We start from the raw sequence: 24373 nt of genomic DNA, 5'->3' as shown, positions 1-24373 counted from the left end.
ACTCAGGAATAACCAAATGAAATAGAGGAAGGTATGTGGAGCTTCCATGCCCTCTCTGGGCATGTTAGCACCTCTGCCTGTTCATCAAGGAAGAAGGTGGCTGAACCTCAACACTTTGGGATTCTTATGGAGGCTTCATGCCTCCATAGGCGTGATGATCAAATCATTGGTCATGAGTGATTAACTTCACCTCCAGCACCTCTCCCTTCCCTGAAGTTGGTTGGGGTGGAGGCTGTAAGTTCCCACCTACTAATCATGTTCCTGTGGCAACCAGCTCCCCATCCTTAGGGGCTTTCCAAAAGTCACCTCAGTAACTGCAGTTCAGGTCTGATTGAAAGAGGTTTGCTTTGAATAACAAAAGACACTCCTTTCTTTATCTCACTTATACTTAGGAAATTTCAAGAGTTTTAGGAACTCTGTGCTAGGAATGAGAAAACCAAAAGTGTATTTCTTATTGTAAATTACAATATCACAGCATCTGTTAGATATCTAAGTAGAATTACCACAGGTAGTAGGACATGAAAGTTTGGGTACAGGAAACAGTGGCTTTTTTAAATGTTTTTAGCGTGGAGAGCAAAGGAGAAAGGGTTTAAGCAGAGGTTGATCAGGGGGAAAAGAACATAATCATTAAAACAAAGTCTCTTGTGGAGTGTCATTTATTAATCATTGAGAAATAGAATTAGTATATTGGCTGTTCCTGTTTACTGTATGTTCTTGCTATCAGCAAACTGAAAAGAGAATCCAAATCACAATCAGTGTATCATTTGAGCAAAACAGTTGAAATTAGAAAGGAAGTCAGATGGGCTCAATGGCTAGCATCTTTGAGATGATTTGTTGTGGTTATTTTCCTGGACTGCCCATAGAAGGTTGCTTCAGGAGTCGTTTTGAGGAGATGGGCTCATTTCACTGTTGATTTTGCTTTCACTTTAAGTAGAATTCTAAGATACTGGCTATTGTAGTTAAAATCTAAACGTTTTACCCTTTTTGAAAAGGCATACAGTGATGAATGTTGTCAATAAAACAGTTTATAAGATTCTTTTGTCATTATTTTTTGTGTCTAGAAGAAAACAGTAGATTTATTCAAATTTGCAGTTTATTGACTTTGTTTAAAATTATTTTTTCTTTTTTTAAAGAAATGGCTGCAAGCAACTGACCTCACTAGAGAAGTATACCAGCATTTGGCCCACTATGTACCCAAAATCTACTGCAGGGGTCCCAACCCTTTTCCACAGAAAGAAGACATGTTGGCACATCAAGTTTTGTTGGGACCAATGGAATGGTACCTTTGTGGTGAAGATCCTGAGTTGGGATTTTCCAAACTTGAACAAACAAATAAACCTTCTCATCTTTGTGGTCGTGTTTTTAAAGTGGGAGAACCTACATACTCTTGCAGGTAAGATATTGCCATTTTCTTTCTTTCTTTCTTGTTTTTACTTTTTTCATGAAACCTTACATTTTAATTTTTAAATTATGAAATATTATATAAATGTGTGTGTGTAAGTCTACACAACAAATATATTTGGTTTAATAACTTATTATAAACAAATATTATTTTCCAGGTCAAGAAATAGAGCATCACCAGGACTGCAGAGACCCATAGTGTGCTTTCTTCCTCCTCCATAGTTAACCCCTACCTTGACTCTTGTAATGATCACTTTCTTGCTTTTCTTGATAGAGTGGTTCTTTTTGATGTTCGAATTACCCCATGTTTGGCCTTTGAATGCCCCATCACACTAGCTTCTTGGTCATTTTCACATGCCTTTCATAGTCTTTGGGTGCTTCTTTGCTTTCTGGCACAAGATGTCCACACCTCACTTTGTACTTACTCTGACCCATATATGCAATCAGCCACTTATGCAGGGAGTTTCCTTTTAGTTGGGAATGTTAGGAACCATGGTCTGGGTACTATATGTACTTAGTACTACTAGGTTGACTTTAAATTTCTTGTTGAGAATTGAGTGTACAAGGGTAGAAGATGGAGAGGAAAGTGCTCTGTTTCCTTTTAGGACTATCTTCTCCTATTTCTCAGAACTAATCATTATTGACAAACTCTTATATATCCTTCCAGAAATTTTTTGTGCCTATACATGCCATATATGGGGCTATCTTAAACATATATATGCAGACATACATAGAAAAGGGACTATGTTAGATATACTGGGCTAAGTTTTCCTTTCTCTACAAAATCTTGCCATTGACATCTGTCCATATCGGCTCATATAGCTAGGTAGTATTCCATTGTGTGGATACAGTATTGATTGTATTATATTTTTTTCTTTAAGACTTTTTCCCATGCAACTTAATTTTGGTTACAACTTCTGGGTGTCTGTGGCAGTCTTTCTTTATGGTTAGAATACCAATCAAGAGCTTTTTATATATTGAAAGACTGTTAGATCTAGTTTTTTGTTTGTCTATACAGAAACCTAAGTCCCTTATTGGTATTTGGAGCAGTAGATCTAGTTTAATCTCATGATTTACAGATGAGGAAACTGAGATCCAATTGTTGCAATAACATCCTTTGTGTCAAAAATATCCAGTTCCAAAGCATGCATTTGTATGTCGTGTCTTTCAATCTTCAGTTTGGAATGTTGCATTGGTTTTTCTTTGACTTTCATGATCTGGACACTTGACAAGTACAGGCCATTTATTTTGTAAATGCCTCTCAATTTGGGTTTGTCTGTATGCTTCATGGTTAGAGTCAGGTTGTTTCTTTCACAGAAATGTTACAAAAATTACATGTTCTCAGTGTTCCAGCTTTGAACCAAAGTGTTCCAGTTTGGTTCAATAGCTCTTTAACTTTGATCACTTGATTTCTGCAAGGCTTCTCTACTGTGGAGTTACTCTTTTTCCCTCTCTAATCACTAAATATTTGGTGGTGAGATACTTTGAGACATATTAAATATCCTCTTTCTTACCAAATGTTCAGTTTTTTATTTGTATCAGTATGTATTCATGGAGTCCCATTATTCTGGTGGTCAAAATTGTCCTAGATTTGACCAGTGGAAGGCCCTTCAAGCAGTTTCCCTGGTGGCTCAGACAGTAAAGAATCTGCCTGCAATGTGGGAGACCTGGATTCCATCCCTGGGTTGGGAAGATCCCTTGGAGAAGGGAAAGGCTACCCACTCCAGTATTCTTGCCTAGAGAATCCCCATGGACACAGGAGCCTGGCGGGCTGCAGTCCATGGGGTCGCAAATAGTCAGACACAACAGAGTGACTAAGCATGCACACACAGGCCTTCAAGCTGTCTTTGTTCTTTTTTATGTCCCCATCATTCTTTGAGCACTTCCTTTTTCTGACACAAGATGTTCTGAACACATCTTGGACTTTTCTCTGCCTTAGTTCTGAAATCAACCATTTCTCCAAGGAGCCTGTTCCTTTTTAGTAGAGATCAGTGTTCAGAAATAAGATAGTAAGTCTACTTGTTGCTGTTGGTATGTCACTAATCCCAAACCCTGTCAATGGATCTGTGTATCTGTATGTAGGTCTCTCTAGTTCCAGTCCAGCACCACAGGATTCTTTATTGTTTTCTTCCTTTGCATATTTTGTCTCTTCTCTAATGATGCCATGTGTGTCTGTGTATGGGGCCATCCCAGGGGAGAACAGGTTGGGTGCTAGTTTGAATGCTTTGTAAGGAGGGCTTGATTAAATTGACAGTTCTGAGAGCTTCCATGACTAGAAGAAAAAGAAGTAGAAAGAATCTTGTTTTCAGCAGTGATCATGGAATTGGCTTTTTTGGGGGTTTGGAGAAGTGGAGGTGGGATGACAGGAGGAGGAATGTATTTATTCCCTCAGTGAAAGTGGTGCACTGAAAAGCTGTTTGCCTATATTTGAAGATTAAGTGTGCCTGTAGGATTTGTTGGTGAAACCAAGTCAGGATGATCTCAGAAGAGTTTTCCTGTATGTGTATGGTAGAGGCTGGAGTCTTTGAGATATAAAATCATTAGAGTGTGGAGGTATAGGTTAATCCATTCATACCTATCATGGGTATTCTAACTGTATATTTAGAGAATGTATAGAATCAATGAAAAGGAAGGTTCCTTGGGTAAGAATTTCCATGTTCATGACATCATCTAAAGGGTCACGAAAGTGAAAGTGTCTCAGTTGTGTCCAACTTTTTGCGACCCCATGGACTATACAGTCCATGAAATTCTCTAGGCTAGAATACTGGAGTGGTTAGCCTTTCCCTTCTCCAGGGGATCTTTCCAACCCAGGGATCAAACCCAGGTCTCCCACATTGCAGGCGGATTCTTTACCAGCTGAACCACAAGGGAAGCCCCAGAATACTGGAGTGGGTAGCCTATCCCTTCTCTAGCAGATCTTCCCAACCCAGGAATTGAACTGGGGTCTCCTGCATTGCAGGTAAATTCTTAACCAACTGAGCTATCAGGGACATTTATGCCCAGAATGGTTGAAGAAAGAAAGCAGTATGCAGTAACCTGTACTTGGACAGACAAGTACCCTGAAATGGGGGAGAGGGATATAATTATGATGGCCTCCTAGGACTCAAGCTAGAACCAGACTCTTAGAGGATATTTCTAAACTTTGTTGTTACTTAAAGTTGGCCAACTCCAGGTTATGAGCACAGACTTCTACAAGATTGTCTAAAGTACAACTGAAAGTTGGGGACCTCCTGAGCCACACTCAATTCTGATCTGCTGGTTACAAATTTCAAGCATCTCCATAGATTATCTTAGGTTGGATAATCACTGGAACAATTCACAGAACTCAGGGAAATGCCGTAGTTATGATTAAAGTTTTATCATAGCAAAAACACACAAATCTGAACTAGCCAAAAGGCAAGATTTCCAAATGCAATGTTTTCTAATTCTCAGGGACATGTTGTTATCTTCCCAGCACATTTACTGCATGACAACAAAGTATTGCCAACCAGGGAAGCTCACCCAAGCTTAGGTGTCCAGAGTTTTTATTGGGGTTTCTTATATTGAATACTGGTTTATTGAATCATTGCCCACATGACTCAGTTTCCAATTCCACTGCCCTTCCCAGTGGCAGAGCTGTGCCTGAAAGCCCCAGTCCTCTAATCACATGATTTAGTTCAGTTCAGTCGCTCAATTGTGTCCGACTCTGTGACCCCGTGAATCTCAGCACGCCAGGCCTCCCTGTCCATCACCAACTCCTGGAGTTCACACAAATTCATGTCCATCGAGTTGATGATACCATCTAGCCATCTCATCCTCTGTCGTCACATGATATTAGCCCTCTAATCACATTGGCCCTCTAATCACTTGCTCTAATCACATGGTTGGTTTTCTGGTATGGCCAACCTCCACTCTGAGTTACTTAATTCTGCCTGCGCTCTGTGACAACCTAGAGGGGTGGCATGGGGAGGGAGGTTCAAGAGGGAGGGGATATGTATGCCCTTGGCTTATTCATGTTGATGTATGGCAGAAGCCATCACATTGTAAAGTAATTCAGTTCAGTTCAGTCACTCAGTTGTGTTCGACTCTTTGCATCCCCATGGACTGCAGCACACCAGGCTTCCCTGTCCATCACCAAGTACCAGAGCTTGCTCAAACTCATGCTCATTGAGTCGGTTGTGCCATACAACCGTCTCATCCTCTGTTGTCCCCTTCTCCTCCTGCCTTCAATCTTGCCCAGTATCAGGGTCTTCTCCAGTGAGTCCGTTCTTCACATCAGCTGGCCAAAGTATTGAAGTTTCAGCTGCAGCATCAGTCCTTCCAGTGAATATTCAGGACTGATTTCCTTTAAGATTGACCGGTTTGTTCTCCTTGCAGTCGAAGGGACTCTCAAGAGTCTTCTCCAACACCACAATTTAAAAGCATCAATTCTTTGGTGCTCAGCTTTCTTTACGGTCCAACTCTCAGATCTATACATGACTACTGGAAAAACCATAGCTTTGACTAGATGGACCTTTGTTGGCAAAGTAATGTCCCTGCTTTTTAATATGCTGTCTAGATTGGTCATAGCTTTTCTTCCAAGGAGCAAGTATCTTTTAATTTCATGGCTGCAGTCACCATCTGCAGTGATTTTGGAGCCCCCCAAAATAAAATCTCACTGTTTCCATTGTTTCCCCATCTGTTTGCCATGGAGTGATGGGACTAGATGCCATAATCTTACTTTTCTGAGTGTTGAGTTTTAAGCCAACTTTTTCACTGGCTTCTTTCACTTTTATCAAGACGTTCTTTAGTTCCTCTTGGCTTTCTGCCATGAGGGTGTTATTATCTGCATATCTGAGGTTATTGATATTTCTCCCAGCAGTCTTGATTCCAGCTTGTGCCTCATCCACACGGCATTTCGCTTGATGTACTCTGCACATAAGTTAAATAAGCAGGGTGACAATATACTCCTGTCCCGATTTGGAACCAGTCTGTTCCATGTCCAGTTCTAACTGTTGCTTCTTGACCTGCATACTGATTTCTCAGGAGGCAGATCAGGTGATCTGGTATTCCTATCTCTTGAAGAATTTTCCACAGTTTGTTGTGATCCACACAGTCAAAGGCTTTGGTACAGTCAATAAAGCAGAAGTAGATGTTTTCCTGGAACTCTCTTGCTTTTTTGATGATGCAATAGATGTTGGCAATTTGATTTCTGGTTCCTCTGCCTTTTCTAAATCTAGCTTGAATATCTGGAAGTTCACAGTTCATGTACTGTTGAAGCCTGGCTTGGAGAATTTTGAGCATTACTTTGCTAGTGTGTGAGATGACTGCAATTGTGCTGTAGTTTGAAAATTCTTTGGCATTGCCTTTCTTTGGGATTAGAATGAAGACTGAACTTTTCCAGTCCTGTGGCCACTGCTGAGTTTTCCAAATTTGTTGGCATATTGAGTGCAGCACTTTAACAGCATCATCTCTTAGGATTTGAAATAGCTCAACTGGAGTTCCATCACCTCCACTAGCTTTGTTCGTAGAGATAATTCCTAAGGCCCACTTGACTTCACATTCCAGGATGTCTGGCTCTAGGTGAGTGATCACACCATCATGATTATCTGGGTCATGAAGATCTCTTTTGTATAGTTGTTCTGTGTGTTCTTGCTACCTCTTCTTAATATCTTCTGCTTCTGTTAGTTCTGTACCATTTCTGTCCTTTATTGTGTCCATCTTTGCATGAAATGTTCCCTTGGTGTCTTTAATTTTCTTGAAGAGTAATTATCTGCCAATTAAAAATAAAATAAAATTTAAAAAAAAGTTACCTCATTAGTATAAACTTTCAGATATGTGGGTGGAGTGGAAGCGTGAATAACAAAGACACTCCTATATATGGGAAATTTCAAGGATTTAGAGTTTCTTCCTAGGAACCCCAAAGGTCAGCCAAACTCTCTATCACACAGTTGTTAAGAAAGTAAGTGAGGTCCTTTGTATAGTGCTTTCCGCAATATTTGGTACATAATAAACTCTTGGTAAATGGGGTCTGAGGATGAACGGGTTATGTTTAAAGTAGTACATGAAACCCAGTACCTTGATAAGATGACATGGAGTCTGTTATTTGGAAAGATGAAATACGGTTATTGGAATTCTGGGAGAGTTTCTAAACTAGACCCTTTAGGAGAAAGGTGAGTTATGTCTGTAGGTTGGAGATTTTCTTTAACCAGAAAAAATGATACTCAGGAGTCTTTAAAATGAATCTGTGAAGGAAATTAAGTTAATTTTTCTGTTATTTGTTCATCATTTCTAAAATCGTGTAGATCTCAGATGATCTCGCTGAAGCCGCTGTGATGTCAGAAAAGCTATCTGTTTTCAGACAGTAGAGTAGTTTTTATATTTGTCTATACTTAGTTGGGAGAAGGCAGTAGCAACCCACTCCAGTATTCTTGCCTGGAAAATCCCATGGATGGAGGAGCCTGGTAGGCTGCAGTCCATGGGGTCGAGAAGAGTTGGACACGACTGAGCGACTTCACTTTGACTTTTCACTTTCATGCATTAGAGAAGGGAATGGCAACCCACTCCAGTGTTCTTGCCTGGAGAATCCCAGGGATGGCAGAGCCTGGTAGGCTGCCGTCTGTGGGGTCGCACAGAGTCAGACACGACTGAAGCGACTTAGCAGCAGCAGCAGCAGCAGCATACTTAGTTGGGCTTCCCTGGTGGCTCAAACGGTAAAGAATCCGCCTGCAATGCGGGAGACCTGGGTTCGATCCCTGGGTTGGAAAGATCCCCTGGAGAAGGGAAAGGCTACCCACTTCAGTATTCTTGCCTGGAGAATCCCCATGGACAGATGGGCCTGACAGGCTACTGTCCATGGGGTCCCAAGGAATGGGACACGACTGAGCTACTTTGACTTTCACTTTTTCATACTTAGTTCTCTATTAGGAAAAATGGAATCAAATGTGGCACTTGTTATTTCTTTCTAAATAGAGATGATTGTTATTAGGGACAATCATGTTAGTGTGATGTTGATCATAAGTACTTATATTTTGATATCTCATAACCATTAAGAAAAAGAAAATACTAGTAAAATGTGAAATCATATTTTGGTTTATGAGTTTAACATTAAGTTAATTCCATTGTTTTTTGTTGCAAAGTTAAATTAAAAACATTCTTATTTAACATTTAAAAGCTTACTGCTTAAATATTACAGATAACCAGAATTTGGAGTTGGGAGTTATGCTGCCATCAGTTAGAAATATTCTTAGTACATGTTTCCAGATAGTACTTTATGATTCTTCGTTATGAACAGTTTTGCTTGTTTAATTTTTTTAAACATTGAGTCTGTCAGTAATGATAGATGAGGTTATGTTAAAAATAACCAACAAACTTACCATCTCAGAGACTTTAAATACCCAAAATACATTTATTACTCAGACTGTGTGACCAGATTGGTGGGGGTGATGAGTGGGGGCTCTGCTCTAAGTAGTTACTTTATACCATGTGGCATCTTGGTCAACTTAATATTTTTTTAAGGGTCACCAGAGCAAGGAAATAGGAGGGTCTTACACAGCAAATAAATTGCTCTGGCTCAAAAGTGACCACCATGCCTACATCCCTTTACCTAGAACTGGTTAGAAGGCCTCTGACTCCAAAACAGGGCAAGGAAGTGTATTTTTTCTGTGTCTGGTAGAGATGCAGACTTGAAAGTGGATGAACATTAGAAGTGTTTTCAGTGATCTTTGGAGTTTGGGTGTTATTTTTCCTTCCTCACAGGATTGTTAGGATAAAAAGAGGTATAGTATAGAAAAACACTTAGGGAACTATAAGGAATTTTTATATGTAAGATTTTTTAAGCCGAATACTCAGTCTTAAAATTCATTATTGAGCCATGAGTAATAAATATCTTAGGCAGAGGGAAAGAGGTGGTTTCATTCCTTTTCTCTCTGGAAATATAGAACTCTAATATGGAAGAAACACTTATTTTCAGTAAGAAGAATTTGTTCAATTTTTTGCTTTTTAAAAAACTTGAACACTTGATGTTTTTTTTAGGAGAGTTCTATTTTAAGACTGTTTTTTAAAAACATGAGTGGTCCAGAGATTGAAATCAATGCTGTGTTAGTTTAAAAAATATATGGATGTGATACATGAGTGAAATTGTGCTGTGTGTATTTGTAAATGTGGCTTTTTTTCATGAAACAATTTGTCTTAGAGATCTTTCTCAGTCAGTTTATATAAATCTACTTCATTCTTTTAACTGCTGTATTTCCACAGTAAGGCCAGGCCATGATTTATTTGTTTGCCCTATTAATGAAATGAGAAATGGAAAATTTCTAGGATTTTTTTTTTTTATCCTGTAGCAAACCATGCTGCAGGGAACATTCTGTACCTATTTCTACACATCTCTTTTTATACACATTTTAGTGTTTTTCAAGATAGATACCTATTAGTAGAAACAGAATTTCATTGCTGGGTATTATCACTGTGTTCTTCAATGTACTGGAATTTCCCTTGTCTACTTTGCTCTCTCCAACCTGGAAAAGTAACAGAAAGTGGGTAGTTGATATCTCCTAGATAAGTTGAATTTCTGTGGTTGTCCAAAATGAATCTTGTATTCTTGGTTTGGATATTTATGGTCATTTTTATTTACTTTTTTTTTATGCACCAATTTGGTGTAAGATTGAACATAGCCATACATGGGGTATGTTCATACCATAGCCATAATACCAACTTTACATGTATGCCTTTTATCCAGTTGTTGGGGAATAGTAGATGTATGAATAGGTTACTGTGGGGTAATCCTTTTAGATAAGGAAACTTGGATTTATATCACCAACATTTTCCTAATGATATCATATTTGAGTTCTTTATTTCTTAGAGGAAAGTTTACATATTTCAAAAGGCACAAATCTTAATTGTACATTTTTGACAATAGTTAACCTCATGTAACTCACATCCTGTCAAGCAGAGAACATTTCCATCTGACTGGAAATTTCCTTGTTAAGGACTTCAAGCCCTAGGTAACCACTATTCTGATATTTTCACCTTAGATTAGTTTTGTCCATTCTAGAACTTCATCAAAATGAAATCATACTCCTTTGTGCCTGGCTTCTTTTACTCAGCATAATGTATATCTGATTGATCTAGAATCCTATAATTATTAGAAATTGTTTCCACTTGTATTGCTGAGTAGTTGTCCATTGTATGAATGTACTTTAATTGCCCATAATCCATTGTTCTACTGATAAACATTTGAGTTGTTTCAGTTTGAGGTTATCATAAGTCTTCTGTGGCTTTTTTTTAATCAGTTCATTCTGGTTTTTGGTAGAAATTTAAAATATTTAAAGGAAAGGAAAATGGTAGTTTGTTTCATAAATCATATCAGCTTATGCCAACATTATTTAAATGCAACTTATTCAAGTATTAAACATTATTATTTTAAATCTCTGTGTTTAAAATACCAATAAAGAAACTCCCTGGTGGTCCACTGGTTGGAATTCAGCTTCCACTGCAAGGGGCATAGGTTCAGTCCTGGTTGGGGAACGAAGATCCAGCATGTTGCATGGCACAGCCAAGCAATTTTTAAAAATAAAAGACCAAATAATAAATATTACACTATTAAAAGTCTTCAGCTTTTTATGACACACTTTAGGAATATTAAGACACCATTAGTCGTTGGTTGTTTATTCCCAAATTGCCCAGGCTCCTCTGTCCATGGGATTTCAAACCCACATCTCCTACATTGCAGGCAGATTCTTTACCACTGGGCCACCAGGGAAGACACCAGTAAGATAAGCTTTTCTATACTGTTATTATTCTGATAGACTGTCTATACTGTTATTATTCTGATAGACTGAACACTCTTAGCTGATCCATTAGTTACTGGCCATGACTATTTGCAAACAAGTCTTTGTGTGGACATATGTTTAATTTTGGGCTTCCCTGGTGGCTCAGTTGTAAAGAATCTGCCTCCAGTGCAAGAGATGCAGGAGACATGGATTTGATCCCTGGGTTGGGAAGATTCCCTGAAGGAGGAAATGGCAACCCACTCCAGTATACTTGCCTGGAAAATTCCATGGACAGAGGAACCTGGTGGGCCACAGTCCATGGGGTCACAAAGAGTCTGACACGACTGAGCAATTGCGTGCACACACACACACACATTTAATTGTTAGTGGATTCTACCCCAGGAGTAGAATTGCTGCATCAAAGGACAAGTATGTTTGAACTTAATAAGAAACTGTCAAAACTTTTTCTAAAAAAATTTTTTTTTCCCGCCAGTAGTGTTCCACTTGCTCCATATTCTCACCAACATTTGATTTTGTCAGTCTTTTAAACTTTAGCTGTTCTATATAGTGATATCTCAATATGGTTTTAATTTTCTTTGATGACTAATGATGTTGGAGCAATTTTACATGTGTTCATTGCCCGTTGAACTAATGAAGTTTTTCTTCAAGTCTTTTTTTTTATTGGCTTCATTATCTTTTTATTACTGAGTTTTAGAGTTGTTTATGTATTCTGGATACAAGCCCTTTGTGAGACAGATTTTATGAGTGTCTCCTCCAAGTCTGTGACTTGCCTGTATGCTGTCTTATGATGGCAGAAGTTTTAAATTTAATGGTTTAACTTTCCAACTTTTAAATTTTATGAAGATTGTTTCTTGTGTTAAAGAAATTTCTGCCTTTTCCGAGGTGACAAAAATATTCTCTCAGTTTTGTCCTATAAACTTTGAAGTTTTAGGTTTTATATCTGGGTCTGCGATCTGTCTCAAAACTTGATTTTTTAAATCAAGTTTGAGGTATAAGGATTGAGCTTCACTTTCTTATTGCTTGTGGGGATCCAGTTGTTCTAGCACCATTTTTTGACTTTTCACATTAAATTGCTTTGTTCCCTTACCGAAGACCTCTTGACCATATGAGTGTGGGTCTATTTCAAAATACTGATCAATTCCATTCATTGATACAGCTATTCTAATGCCAATAACCACATTAACTTGATTACTGTAACTTTGTAGTAAACTTCGTATTGATTCCATTTTTGCTTCTTTAAAGTTTCTTTTCTCTATTTCAGATTCTTTGCATTTTATAAATTTTAGAATTAGCTTGTCAGTGTTTATTTTTAAGAAAGACTGCTGAGATTAAGATTGGGACTGCATTGACTCTATAGACCAGTTTGGGGAGAATTGACATTTTAACAATACTGAGTTTTCCAGTCCATGAACATCTTCTATCTCTCCATTTATTGAGGTCTTCTTTAATCTCTTTTAACTGTCTTATAGTTTTTATATAAAAGTTGTACATACCTTTTGTTACATATTTATTCCTAAGTATTTTATGATGGTGTTTTTCCTTAGTTTTAATTTCAGTTTTCTTTTGTGAATATAAAGAAATAGAGTTGGTTTCTGATATCAAACTTGTATCTGTGAGCTTGTTACACTCATTTGTAGTTCTAGTAGTTTTTGTTTTCTTCTGGTTTTGGTTCTTTAGGATTTTTGCATAATTGTGTCCTCTCTGAATGGGGACAGTTATATTTGTTCCAGCCTTTCTGCCTTGTATTTTCTTGTGCCTTACTACACTGGTGAAAGAGGACATCCTTGCCTTGGATGAAGGCATTCAGTCTTTTGTGATAAAATATGTTGTTATAGTTTTCTCATAAACACCCTTTATCTCATTAAGGACATTTCCTTCTGTTCCTAGTTTGCTGAGTTTTATTATTATTATAATAAATGACTGAATGTTATCCAGTGCTTTTATTATATCTTTTAAGATTATTATAATTTTCCTTTTTTATTCTATAAATAGTTGTATTGATTGATTTTTTTTTCCCAAATGGTTTTCATTACTGAGATAAACTCTACTTGATCATCATGTATTATAACCTTTATATATTGCTGGATTCAATTTGCTAGTGTTTTATTAAGGTTTTTTGTGTCTGTAATCCATGAAATATACCATCTGTCACTTTCTTGTACTGTCTTTATCTGGTTTTGGTAACAGAGTTATGCTAGCCTTATGAAATGAGTTGAGAAATATTCCTTTTTTTCTATATCTTTGAGGAGTTTGTATAAAATTGGTATGAGTTCTTCCTTCAGTGTTTTTGTTTTTGTTTTTGTTTTCATTTTTGAAAAGTTTTATTAAAATTTTTTTAATTTATTTTTTTTATTGAAGGATAATTGCTTTACAGAATTTTTTTTTTTTCTGTCAAACCTCAACCTGAATCAGCCATATATCCCCTCCCTTTTGAACATCCCTCCCCATCCCATCCCTCCTTCAGTGTTTGATAGAATTTTCCAGTGAAACAAATCATCAAAGCCTAGTGTTTTCTTCAGAGAAAGATTTTGGTAACAAGTTAAATTTCTTGGATACTTTATGAGTTATTTAGAACTTTATTTCATCTTGTGTCATGTTTGGTACATTGTGCTTTTTGAGACATATGTTTCATTGTATCGTGCCAAATTTATTGGCATTAGGTTCTTAGTCATTGATATCTATGGTATCTATTGTGAGGTCTCTTCCTTTGTTAAATTAATAATTTGTATTTTCTCTTTGAAAAGATTCATAAAACTGTTTAAAGAATCAGTTTTGGGCTTTATTAGTTTTCTATCTGTTTTGTTTGTTTGGTTTCTACTCTTCTTTCTACTTATTTTTGACCTAATGTGCTCATATTTTATTCTTTGCTACTGCTAAGTCGCTTCAGTCATGTCCGACTCTGTGCGACCCCATGGACCACAGCCTACCAGGCTTCTCTGTCCATGGGATTCTCCAGGCAAGAACACTGGATTGGGTTGCCATTTCCTCCTCCAATGCATGAAAATGGAAAGTGAAAGTGAAGTCGCTCAGTTGTATATGACTCTTAGCGACCCCATGGACTGCAGCCTACCAGGCTCCTCCATCCGTGGGATTTTCCAGGCAGCAGTACTGGTGCGCTATTTAATTTTCATATTTTTGAGGCTTTCCAGGCTTTGTGACTGGTTTGTAACACAGTTAAAGTTCTGTAAGGTTGCAGTCTTTGAATTTATTGAGGTTTGTTTTATGACTCAGCAACACAGTCTTGTACATTCCATATGCACCTGAAAAGAAGATGTATATTTTGCAGTTACTGGATATAATAATCTATGACTGTTGATTAGAACAAAGTGGTTGATCGTGTCATTCAGTTCTTCTATACTTACTGATTTTTATGACTAGTTCTTTTAGTTACTGAGAAATGGGAATGAAAGTATCCATATATGATTACCATTTATTTACTTTTAGTTCTATCAGTTTATATTTAATTTGTCTAAAAGCTCTTTTATTAACCACATACATAGATATTTATAATTTCTATTACTTCCTCATATATTGACCCCTTTATCATTTATTAATTCTTGTAAGAGTCCTCTTTGCCTGATAAAGTTTTTCTTTCACTTTCACTTTTGGAGGATAATTTCACAGGTACCGAATTCTAGGTTGGTAGGCATCTTTTCTTTCAACACTTCAAATATTTCACTTTACTTTTCTGTTGTTTTCATGGTTTCTAAGAAGTCAGATACGATTCTTTGTTCTGCTACAGGTAAGATTTTTTTTCTCCTCTTGCTTCTTTGACTTCCTGTATTTTGAAAATGATATGCCTGGGTACGAAGTGTTTTGGTGTTTATCCCACTTGATGTTCTTTGAACTTCTTGGATCTGTGGTGTCTGACAGTCATTTAAGGAAATTTTCTCAGTAAATGTTTTCTCTTTACTTATTTATATTCTTCTTCTTTTTTTTTTTTGGTTGCACTGGATCTTTGTTGCTGTATGTGGGCTTTTCTTTAGTTGTGAGCAGTAGGGCCTGGGCTTCCCTGGTGGGTCAGAGGTTAAAGTGTCTGCCTCCAATGCAGGAGACCCGAGTTTGATCCCTGGGTCGGGAAGATCCCCTGGAGAAGGAAATGGTAACCCATTCCAGTGTTCTTGCCTGGAGAAGCCTGGTAGGCTACAGTCCACGGGGTCACAGAGAGTCGGACACAACCGAGCGACTTCACCTTCACCTTCAGCAGGGGCTACTCTTTGTTGCAGTGCACAGGCTTCATTGTGGTGGCTTCTCTTGTTGCGGAGCACAGGCTCTAGGCATGCAGGCTTCAGCACTTGCAGCACACGGGCTCGGTAGTTGGGGCTCATGGCCCTGGAGCATGCGGGCTCAGTGGTTGTGGCACACGGGCTTAGTTGCTCTGGGGCATGTGGAATCTTCCCAGACCTGGAATTGAACCCATGTCCCCTGCATTGGCAGGTGGATTCTTATTTACTGTACCACCAGGGAAGTCCTACATATTGTTTTCAATATTCTGTTCCTTTCTCTCTTTCCTCTCTTTCTTTTGTTTCCATTACATATGTGTTAAACCTTTTGTAGTTGTCACACAGTTTGTAGATATTCTGTTCAGTTTTCCTTCCAGTCTTTTTTCTCTTTGCTTTTCAATCTTAGCGCTTTCTATTGAGGTATCCTCAAGCTCAGATATTCTTACATCAGCTATCTTCAGTCTGCTAATAAATCCATCATTCTTCATTTCTGTTTCGGTGTCTTTGATCTCTGGCATTTCTTTTTTGGTTCTTTCTTAGGATTTCCATCTCTGTTTATATTGTCCGTCTGTTGCTAAACACTATCTACTATATATATTAGAGCTCTTAGCATGTTAATCATAATTGTTTTTAATTCTGTGCCTAGTAATTCCAATATCTGAGTCTGATTTTGATCCTGGCTCTGTCTCTTCAAACTGTATTTTTTGACCTTTTAGGATGTCTTAAATTTGTTCTTGGTCACTAGGCATACAGTATACTGGGTGAAGGGGACTCTTGTAATTAGGCCTTTCATAATGTGATGGTACAGACATAGAGAACAGACTTGCGGTTGCTAAGGGAGAAGGGTATGGGGGAGGGAATTGCTGGGAGTTTGGGATTAGCAGATACAAACTGTTACATATAGGATGGATAAACAGCAAGGTCCTGCATTAGAGCACAGGGAACTATATTCAGTATCCTGTGATAAGCCATAATGGAAAAGAATATAAAAAAGAGTCTATAACTGACTTACTTTGCTGTAAAACATAAATTAACACAATACTGTAAATTAACCATACTTCAATAAAATTTTAAAAAGCAAAGCATCTGCTAGAAAATGTATAACAACAACAACAAAATAACATGGTGGTAAAGGGTCAGGGAGGGAGAAGCATTCTGTAGTCTTGTGATTAGGTCTCGTCTTTTAGTGAGCCTGTATCTCTGGGCTGTGAACCTCAAATGTGCTTCTTGATGCCCTCCCTAGCCCTAATTTGGTTGGGCCAGGATGGCTAGAGCAGGCTAGAATTGGGTATTTCCCTTTTTCCAGTCAGTTTGATAAAACCCCAGCAGGTTAGGCTCTGATTAAGGAAAGCTAGGAGAAAAGGAAAGATATAAACATCTAAATGCAGAGTTCCAAAGAATAGCAAGAAGAGATAAGAAAGCCTTCTTCAGCAATCAATGCAAAGAAATAGAGGAAAACAACAGAATGGGAAAGACTAGGGATCTCTTCAAGAAAATCCGAGATACCAAAAGAATATTTCATGCAAAGATGAGCTCGATAAAGGACAGAAATGGTATGGACCTAACAGAAGCAGAAGATATTAAGAAGAGATGGCAAGAATACACAGAAGAACTGTACAAAATAGATCTTCACGACCCAGATAATCACGATGGTGTGATCACTGACCTAGAGCCAGACATCCTGGAATGTGAAGTCAAGTGGGCTTTAGGAAACATCACTACGAACAAAGCTAGTGGAGGTGATGGAATTCCAGTTGAGCTGTTCCAAATCCTGAAAGATGATGCTGTGAAAGTGCTGCACTCAATATGCCAGCAAATTTGGAAAACTCAACAGTGGCCACAGGACTGGAAAAGGTCAGTTTTCATTCCAATCCCAAAGAAAGGCAATGCCAAAGAATGCTCAAACTACTACACAATTGCACTCATCTCACACGCTAGTAAAGTAATGCTCAAAATTCTCCAAGCCAGGCTTCAGCAATATGTGAACCGTGAACTTCCTGATGTTCAAGCTGGTTTTAGAAAAGGCAGAGGAACCAGAGATCAAATTGCCAACATCTACTGGATCATAGAAAAAGCAAGAGAGTTCCAGAAAAACATCTATTTCTGCTTTATTGACTATGCCAAAGCCTTTGACAGTGTGGATCACAATAAACTGTGGAAAATTCTGAAAGAGATGGGAATACCAGACCACCTGATCTGCCTCTTGAGAAATTTGTATGCAGGTCAGGAAGCAACAGTTAGAACTGGACATGGAACAACAGACTGGTTCCAAATAGGAAAAGGAGTACGTCAAGGCTGTATATTGTCACCCTGTTTATTTAACTTATATGCAGAGTACATCATGAGAAATGCTGGACTGGAAGAAACACAAGCTGGAATCAAGATTGCCAGGAGAAATATCAATAACCTCAGATATGCAGATGACACCACCCTTATCACAGAAAGTGAAGAGGAACTCAAAAGCCTCTTGAAGAAAGTGAAAGAGGAGAGTGAAAAAGTTGGCTTAAAGCTCAACATTCAGAAAACGAAGATCATGGCATCCGGTCCCATCACTTCATGGGAAATAGATGGGGAAACAGTGGAAACAGTGTCAGACTTTATTTTGGGGGGCTCCAAAATCACTGTAGATGGTGACTGCAGCCATGAAATTAAAAGACGCTTACTCCTTGGAAGCAAAGTTATGACCAACCTAGATAGCGTATTCAAAAGCAGAGACATTACTTTGCCAACAAAGATCCGTGTAGTCAAGGCTATGGTTTTTCCAGTGGTCATGTATGGATGTGAGAGTTGGACTGTGAAGAAGGCTGAGCACCGAAGAATTGATGCTTTTGAACTATGGTGTTGGAGAAGACTCTTGAGAGTCCCTTGGACTGCAGGGAGATCCAACCAGTCCATTCTGAAGGAGGTCAGCCCTGGGATTTCTTTGGAAGGAATGATGCTAAAGCTGAGACTCCAGTACTTTAGCCACCTCATGTGAAGAGTTGACTCATTGGAAAAGACTCTGATGGTGGGAGAGATTGGGGGCAGGAGGAGAAGGGGACGACAGAGGATGAGATGGCTGGATGGCATCACTGTCTCGATGGACGTGAGTCTGAGTGAACTCCGGGAGTTGGTGATGGACAGGGAGGCCTGGCGTGCTGCGATTCATGGGTTGCAAAGAGTCGGACACAACTGAGCGACTGTTCTGATCTGAATGTTAATTTCCTTGTACTTTGGTTAACATTAAGGAAAGCTTTTAAGGAAAAGTAAGGGTGTAAAGGGACTCTACTATTTTTGCAACTGTTCTATAAATAAAATTATTTCAAAGATAAAAAAGGTAAACATGGAGTTCAAGAAGTTAGAACAATTGAGCACACTCAAAAGAAGAGAAAGAAAGGAAATTAAAAGATCAGAAAATGAAACACAAGTAAAAAGTTGGGATACTTACTCTTTGGAATTATTAAGGCAATTTTCTGGGAAGACCTAGTAAGAAAAAAAGAAGCTGAACATATATAAAATTCAGAATGAAGATTGATACACTCACTGCATTCCTTTTGGTGGTGTCATTTCTTGCAAAGCTGGGTCCTCACTGTTGCTAATTTTTAAAAAGCAGATACCTGTGAAATAAGAAATGAGGGTGGCAGTATCCAGTTTGATTCTAAAATTTGATAAATTGTGCAGTGTCCAACAGGTGCTAAATTTTTCGAGTCTAACTGTTTGATCACAGAATTGTTAGGTGTTTCATTTGGTGTAATGGTGCCCTGAAGGAAACTATTGAAACACTAAAGATGCCATGAACCAAGAGAGTGTGACAACCTCTGAAATGCAAGAATTATGAACAAGTAAATGCAAGAAAAGAAAACACAGACAAAAATTGAAAATGTAGATGAAATGGATAAATTTGTAGAATAGTGATAGACAACTTGAATATATTATGTGAAATAGTATGAAACATGGAAGGGTAATCAAAGATCTTCCCTCCCTAAAATCCCATACCTGGATGACTATTCGGGTGAATTCTATCAAATTTTGAAGGAACAGTTGATTCTTTTCTTAAACAAGTTACTACAGAAAATGGGAAAGTAGTGAAAATTGCCTCTTTATGAGGCTACTTATCAGCTTGATTTCAAGCCCTGATAAATTCAAGCAGCTGTATAAAGCCATTTCCCTCATTCATATAGATGAAAGAATCCTAAATTATTAAATATATGAATCCAAGAATATACTAAAAGAGTGATGCATCATGATCAAACAGAATTTAGTTCAGTAATCCAAAGATGGAGAAGGCAATGGCACCCCACTCCAGTACTCTTGCCTGGAAAATCCCATGGATGGAGGAGCCTGGTAGGCTGCAGTCCATGGGGTCGCTAGAGTCGAACACGACTGGGCCACTTCACTTTCACTTTTCACTTTCATGCATTGGAGGAGGAAATGGCAACCCACTCCAGTGTTCTTGCCTGGAGAATCCCAGGGACGGTGGGGCCTGGTGGGCTGCCGTCTATGGGGTCGCACAGAGTTGGACACAACTGAAGTGACTTAGCAGCAGCAGGAGCAGCAATCCAAAGATAGTTCATCTTTAAAATAATTATTAATGTAATTCACCATTTTAATAGTTGAGAAAAGAAAAATGTTTTACTGATTTGAATCAGAAAAGTGTTTTATAAATTTTAGTTATTGTTTGTGATCTAATTCTTAGCAAACAAAGAATATATAAGGGAACTTATGTTGAGTATTTGTATATTAGATTTCTCTAAGTTTTTTTGTTATGGATATTTTCAAGCATAAAGGTAGAGTGAGAGGTCTAATATACCTGAGAGTACTCATTGGTGAGCTTGAGTAATTACCAGTATATGGCAGCTCTTTAATCTTTGCACACGTACAGGCTTATACACTTTTTCTTGCCCTGCCAGATTATTTTGAAGAACATTCCAGATAGCATACTTTTTAAAAAAATCAACACTCACTATGTGCCTTTTTTCTCTATAACCATTAATGTCTTAAGATAATTAACACTAACTCCTTAATATTATCTACTGTCTAGCAGGGTTGAACTTGTCTTAATTGACTTATAAATGTGGCTTCAGAATTCACACATTGCATTTGGCTGTTAATCATTTTTTTCTTTTAAACTATAATAGCTCCTTTACTTCTTTTTTTCATTTTTCTATTTATGTTACTAAGAAACCAGGTCATTTGTCCTATGGAATTTTCCACATTCTGGGTTTGGCTGATTGTGTCCACATGATATTGCTTAACATTTTTCTTTTTTCCTGGTCTTTCTTCTAAACAGGTAGTTAGGCTTGGTTAACTTCTATTATTAGGGAAGGGGGTGGATAGTAATTTTATAATTATTGATGCATAACTGGCCTGCCCATCAGACACCTGCTTATTTATTATTTATTTTTGGCTGCGCTGGATCTTTGTTACTGTGAGTGGATTTTCCCTGGTTGCGGTGAGGAGAGGCTACTTCTCATTGTGTTGCACAGGCTTCTTGTTGCGGTGGCTTCTCTTGTTGGAGGGCACGGGCTCAAGAGCGAGAGGGCTTCCGTAGTTGCAGCACACAAGATGACTGGTTGCAGCGTGTGGGCTCCAGGGCACGGGTTCGGTAGTTGTGACATACGGGCTTAGTTGCTCTGCCGCGTGTGGAATATCCCCAACCAGGGATCAAACCTGTGTCCCCTGCCTTGGCTGGTGGATTCTTATCCACTGTGCCACTCCAGGAAAGTCAGAGGCATAACTTCTTATTTCCTCATATCAGGAGGCATGTAATGCTTGGCTGCTTTTAAGATTGACCAGTAGGTTTAGGTACCTAGCAGATGCAACCATTGTAAAGGTCTCCGTCAGCCTTTCATTTATTTCTTTATTTTGCCGCATTATGCGGCTTGTGGGATCTTATTTCCCCAACCAGGGATTGAACTCATGCTCTCTGCATTGAAAGCGTGGAGTCTTACCGACCAGACTGCCAGGGAATTCCCTCTACCAGCTTTTTTGCCTAATGTTTTAGCAGTCAGTGATGGTTTGCTGCCTGGATCTTTATTTTGTTAGGTGGTCACAAAATGGTGCTATTCGAATTTATCATCTCTTTTTTGTTTATTAGCTAGTCTTCTATAAAGAAGAAATACAATCCCTCATCAACCCTTTGATTACCCTGAGGCACAGTTTATATAGGAAAGGCAAGATAAATGCTTGACTCTTTAGAAGAGCACTTTCTTACTAAACCTACAGTGAACATAATACTTAATGAGTGATATCACTAAGTTTATCACTTTCTAAGTAAACTGACAGTGAATGTAATACTTAATAAGAACCTTTAGATGTGTTTAATATCTAAAGCCAAGACAAAGATGCCCACTATTACTGCTGCTGTTTAACATTTTACTCAAAGTCCTTGTCCATAGTATAAGGGAAGAAAAGTAAAAGATATAAATATTGTAAGGAAAAAAATTAAATTGTCATTGTGTACAGACTATATACTCATTTACTTCAGGGGAAAAAGAATCAGCAAACTATTAAAATTGCTTAAGTTTATCAAGGGTATTAAAAATCGATAATGTTTCTTTTCATCATCCTTAACTAACTAGAACATGAAAAAAAAATTTACATGTGTGTCATTAAAACAACAAAACCTAAAAAGTACCTAGATAATTTACTCTTAAAAGGATGCTATTACTCCTGAAGTTTATCAATAAATTCCAGGTAATCTATGTCAAAATTTTAGCTGAGTATTTTTGAGGAACTCTGTAAACTTACGTGATTAAGCCTTTAAAAAAGGAGAATAAAGGGGAGTTTATCCTATCAGGTATTAAGATATTCTACAAAAAGCCATAGTAATACAGTGTGGTTTAGTATAAACAAATAGGTCACTCAAACATATTAGAGAACCTAGATACAGACCTAAGTAATGGAACTTAATATGTTTAAAGGTGACACCACAATAGGTAAAAATTAGATTGTTTACTAGATGGCTTCAGACAAAGCAGCTCATTATGAAGAAATAAAAGTTATCTCTGTTCTCTGTTATGTGCAAATGTAGATTCCAGATGGATGAAGCACCTAAATGTGAAAAATACCAAAAGATTTCGTGGAAGAAAATTATTTTCTTCAAAAGCATATATTTTTGTGACCTAGGATTGGGAAAAGAAGTTCTAAAAATCTCAAAGCACAAACCAATTTGTGTGTAAATTTAATTGCATCAAAATAGGGAGTTCTGTTTAACAAAGGACCCCGTGGGCAAAACTAATACACACGTGACACATGGGAGACAATATTTGCAATGTCTAAATGGCCAAGTGATTAATGTTCACTAGACTAAGTTATATAGGGAACTCCTGCAAATAAGGGAGATGAAGCAATCCCAGCAGGAAAATGGGCATAGGATATAACCAGGCAGTTTATAGAAAAGGAAATCCTCAAAGCAGTAAGTATATGAAGAGTTGCTTAAATGTATTAGAAAAATACAAATTAAAATAGTAAAGTATTATTTCATAGGGCTTCCCTTGTAGCTCAGTCAGTAAAGAATCTGCCTGCAGTGCAGGAGACCTGGGTTCGATCCCTGGATTGGTAAGATCCCTTGGAGGAGGGCATGGCAACACATTCCAGAATCCTTGCCTGAAAAATCTCATGGACAGAGGAGCCTGGTGGGCTGCAGTCCATGGGGTCGCAAAGAGTCGGGCACGACTGAGCGACTAACACTAACTTATTTCATATATGTTACGCTGATTGTTGTATAGTTGCTGAGTTGTGTCCCACTCTTTTGTGACCCCGTGAACTGTAACCCACCAAGTTCTTCTGTCCGTGGGATTTCACAGGCAAGAATACTGGAGTGGGTTACCATTTCCTTCTCCAGGGGATCTTCCCAACCCAGGGATTGAACCTGTATCTCCTGCACTGGCTGGTAGATCCTTTACTGCTAAGTCACCAGGGAAGCCCCTGTTAGGCTTGTACATATAAGCAAACCAGAGAAAAACTTAATGCTAGTGAAGATGCAGGGCTATAAAAACCCTTACACACTGCTGGGAAACATGCAACCACTCTGTACAGTAGCATGGCACTCAGAATAAAAACTTTATGTATGTATGTATATGACCCAGCAGTTCTGCTCTAGAGTTGATTTACCAAAGAAAATCTCAATCAGATCTATAGAGAACATTTACAGGGATGTTCAGTGCAGGATTATTTGTGGTAGAAAGGCATTGGAGGTAACCCAGGTATCTGGTGCAGGCGTAGTATAGAGAAAAAATGCTTTGGAACACTCCATGATGTATTAGAAGCTTCTGTAGTGATTAGAAGCAGCACATCAAATGTACACATACAGAATGAATGGATTGTGTTACAGAACTGAAAAAGTAAAGAACAGAATGAGAGAATGATACATAACAGTAAGATTTGCACACATCAAAAATACATGCACTTAGTAAACACATATTTACTGTACAGCACAGGAAGCTATATTCAGTGTCTTTTCGTAACCTATAATGGAAAAGAATCTGGAATATATATGTGTATATGTGTATCTGAATCACTTTGCTATATACCTGAAACGAATAAAATATTGTAAAACAACTATTTTAAAAAGAATAAAAAAAATACATGTACTCAAAAACATTTTGCAAGAACATATACAAATAAAGGGCTTCTCTGGTGGGTCAGCAGGTAAAGAATCTGCCTGCAATGCAGGAGACCCGGGTTCAATCTCAGGGTCGGGAAGATCCCCTGGAGAAGGGAATGGCTAGCCTGGAGAATTCCATGGACAGAGGAGCCTGGCGAGCTACCAGTCCATGGGGTTGCAAAAAGTTGGACACGACTGAGCCACTAACATACACAAATAAAAGACAAGGATATTAGGGTGGTTGCCTATGAGGATACAGAAACAGGATAAGGGGAAATGTAAAGATTTTCATGACTCCCATCTCATTTCATAGAATCATAGAGATTCTCTTATTTAAAGTATGATATGTAAGTATATCTAACTGACAGTATGATAAAAGCAAATGAAGTGACTGAGGCTACCATTGTCACCCC

At 38.2% G+C, this 24373-nt stretch overlaps 1 protein-coding gene across 6 annotated transcripts in view; it reads left to right on the top strand.

The window, feature by feature from the left end:
• UBR2 (ubiquitin protein ligase E3 component n-recognin 2) overlaps positions 1-24373 on the top strand; it is a 108028-nt gene that overhangs the window by 7636 nt on the left and 76019 nt on the right. For all 6 annotated transcript variants that reach the window (XR_011462139.1, XM_070360743.1, XM_070360744.1 and 3 more), the window contains one exon: positions 1134-1393. Coding sequence is in view for 5 of the 6 variants with exons in the window: in XM_070360743.1 (XP_070216844.1) it covers positions 1134-1393 (260 nt within the window). In the remaining variant the exon portion in view is untranslated. The remainder of the gene's footprint in view (positions 1-1133; positions 1394-24373) is intronic.

This window comes from Bos mutus, chromosome 23, assembly GCF_027580195.1.
Source record: "Bos mutus isolate GX-2022 chromosome 23, NWIPB_WYAK_1.1, whole genome shotgun sequence".
Lineage (NCBI taxonomy): Eukaryota > Metazoa > Chordata > Mammalia > Artiodactyla > Bovidae > Bos > Bos mutus.
Note: the sequence above shows the minus strand (reverse complement) of the source record. Positions and strands in the feature narration are given on the sequence as shown.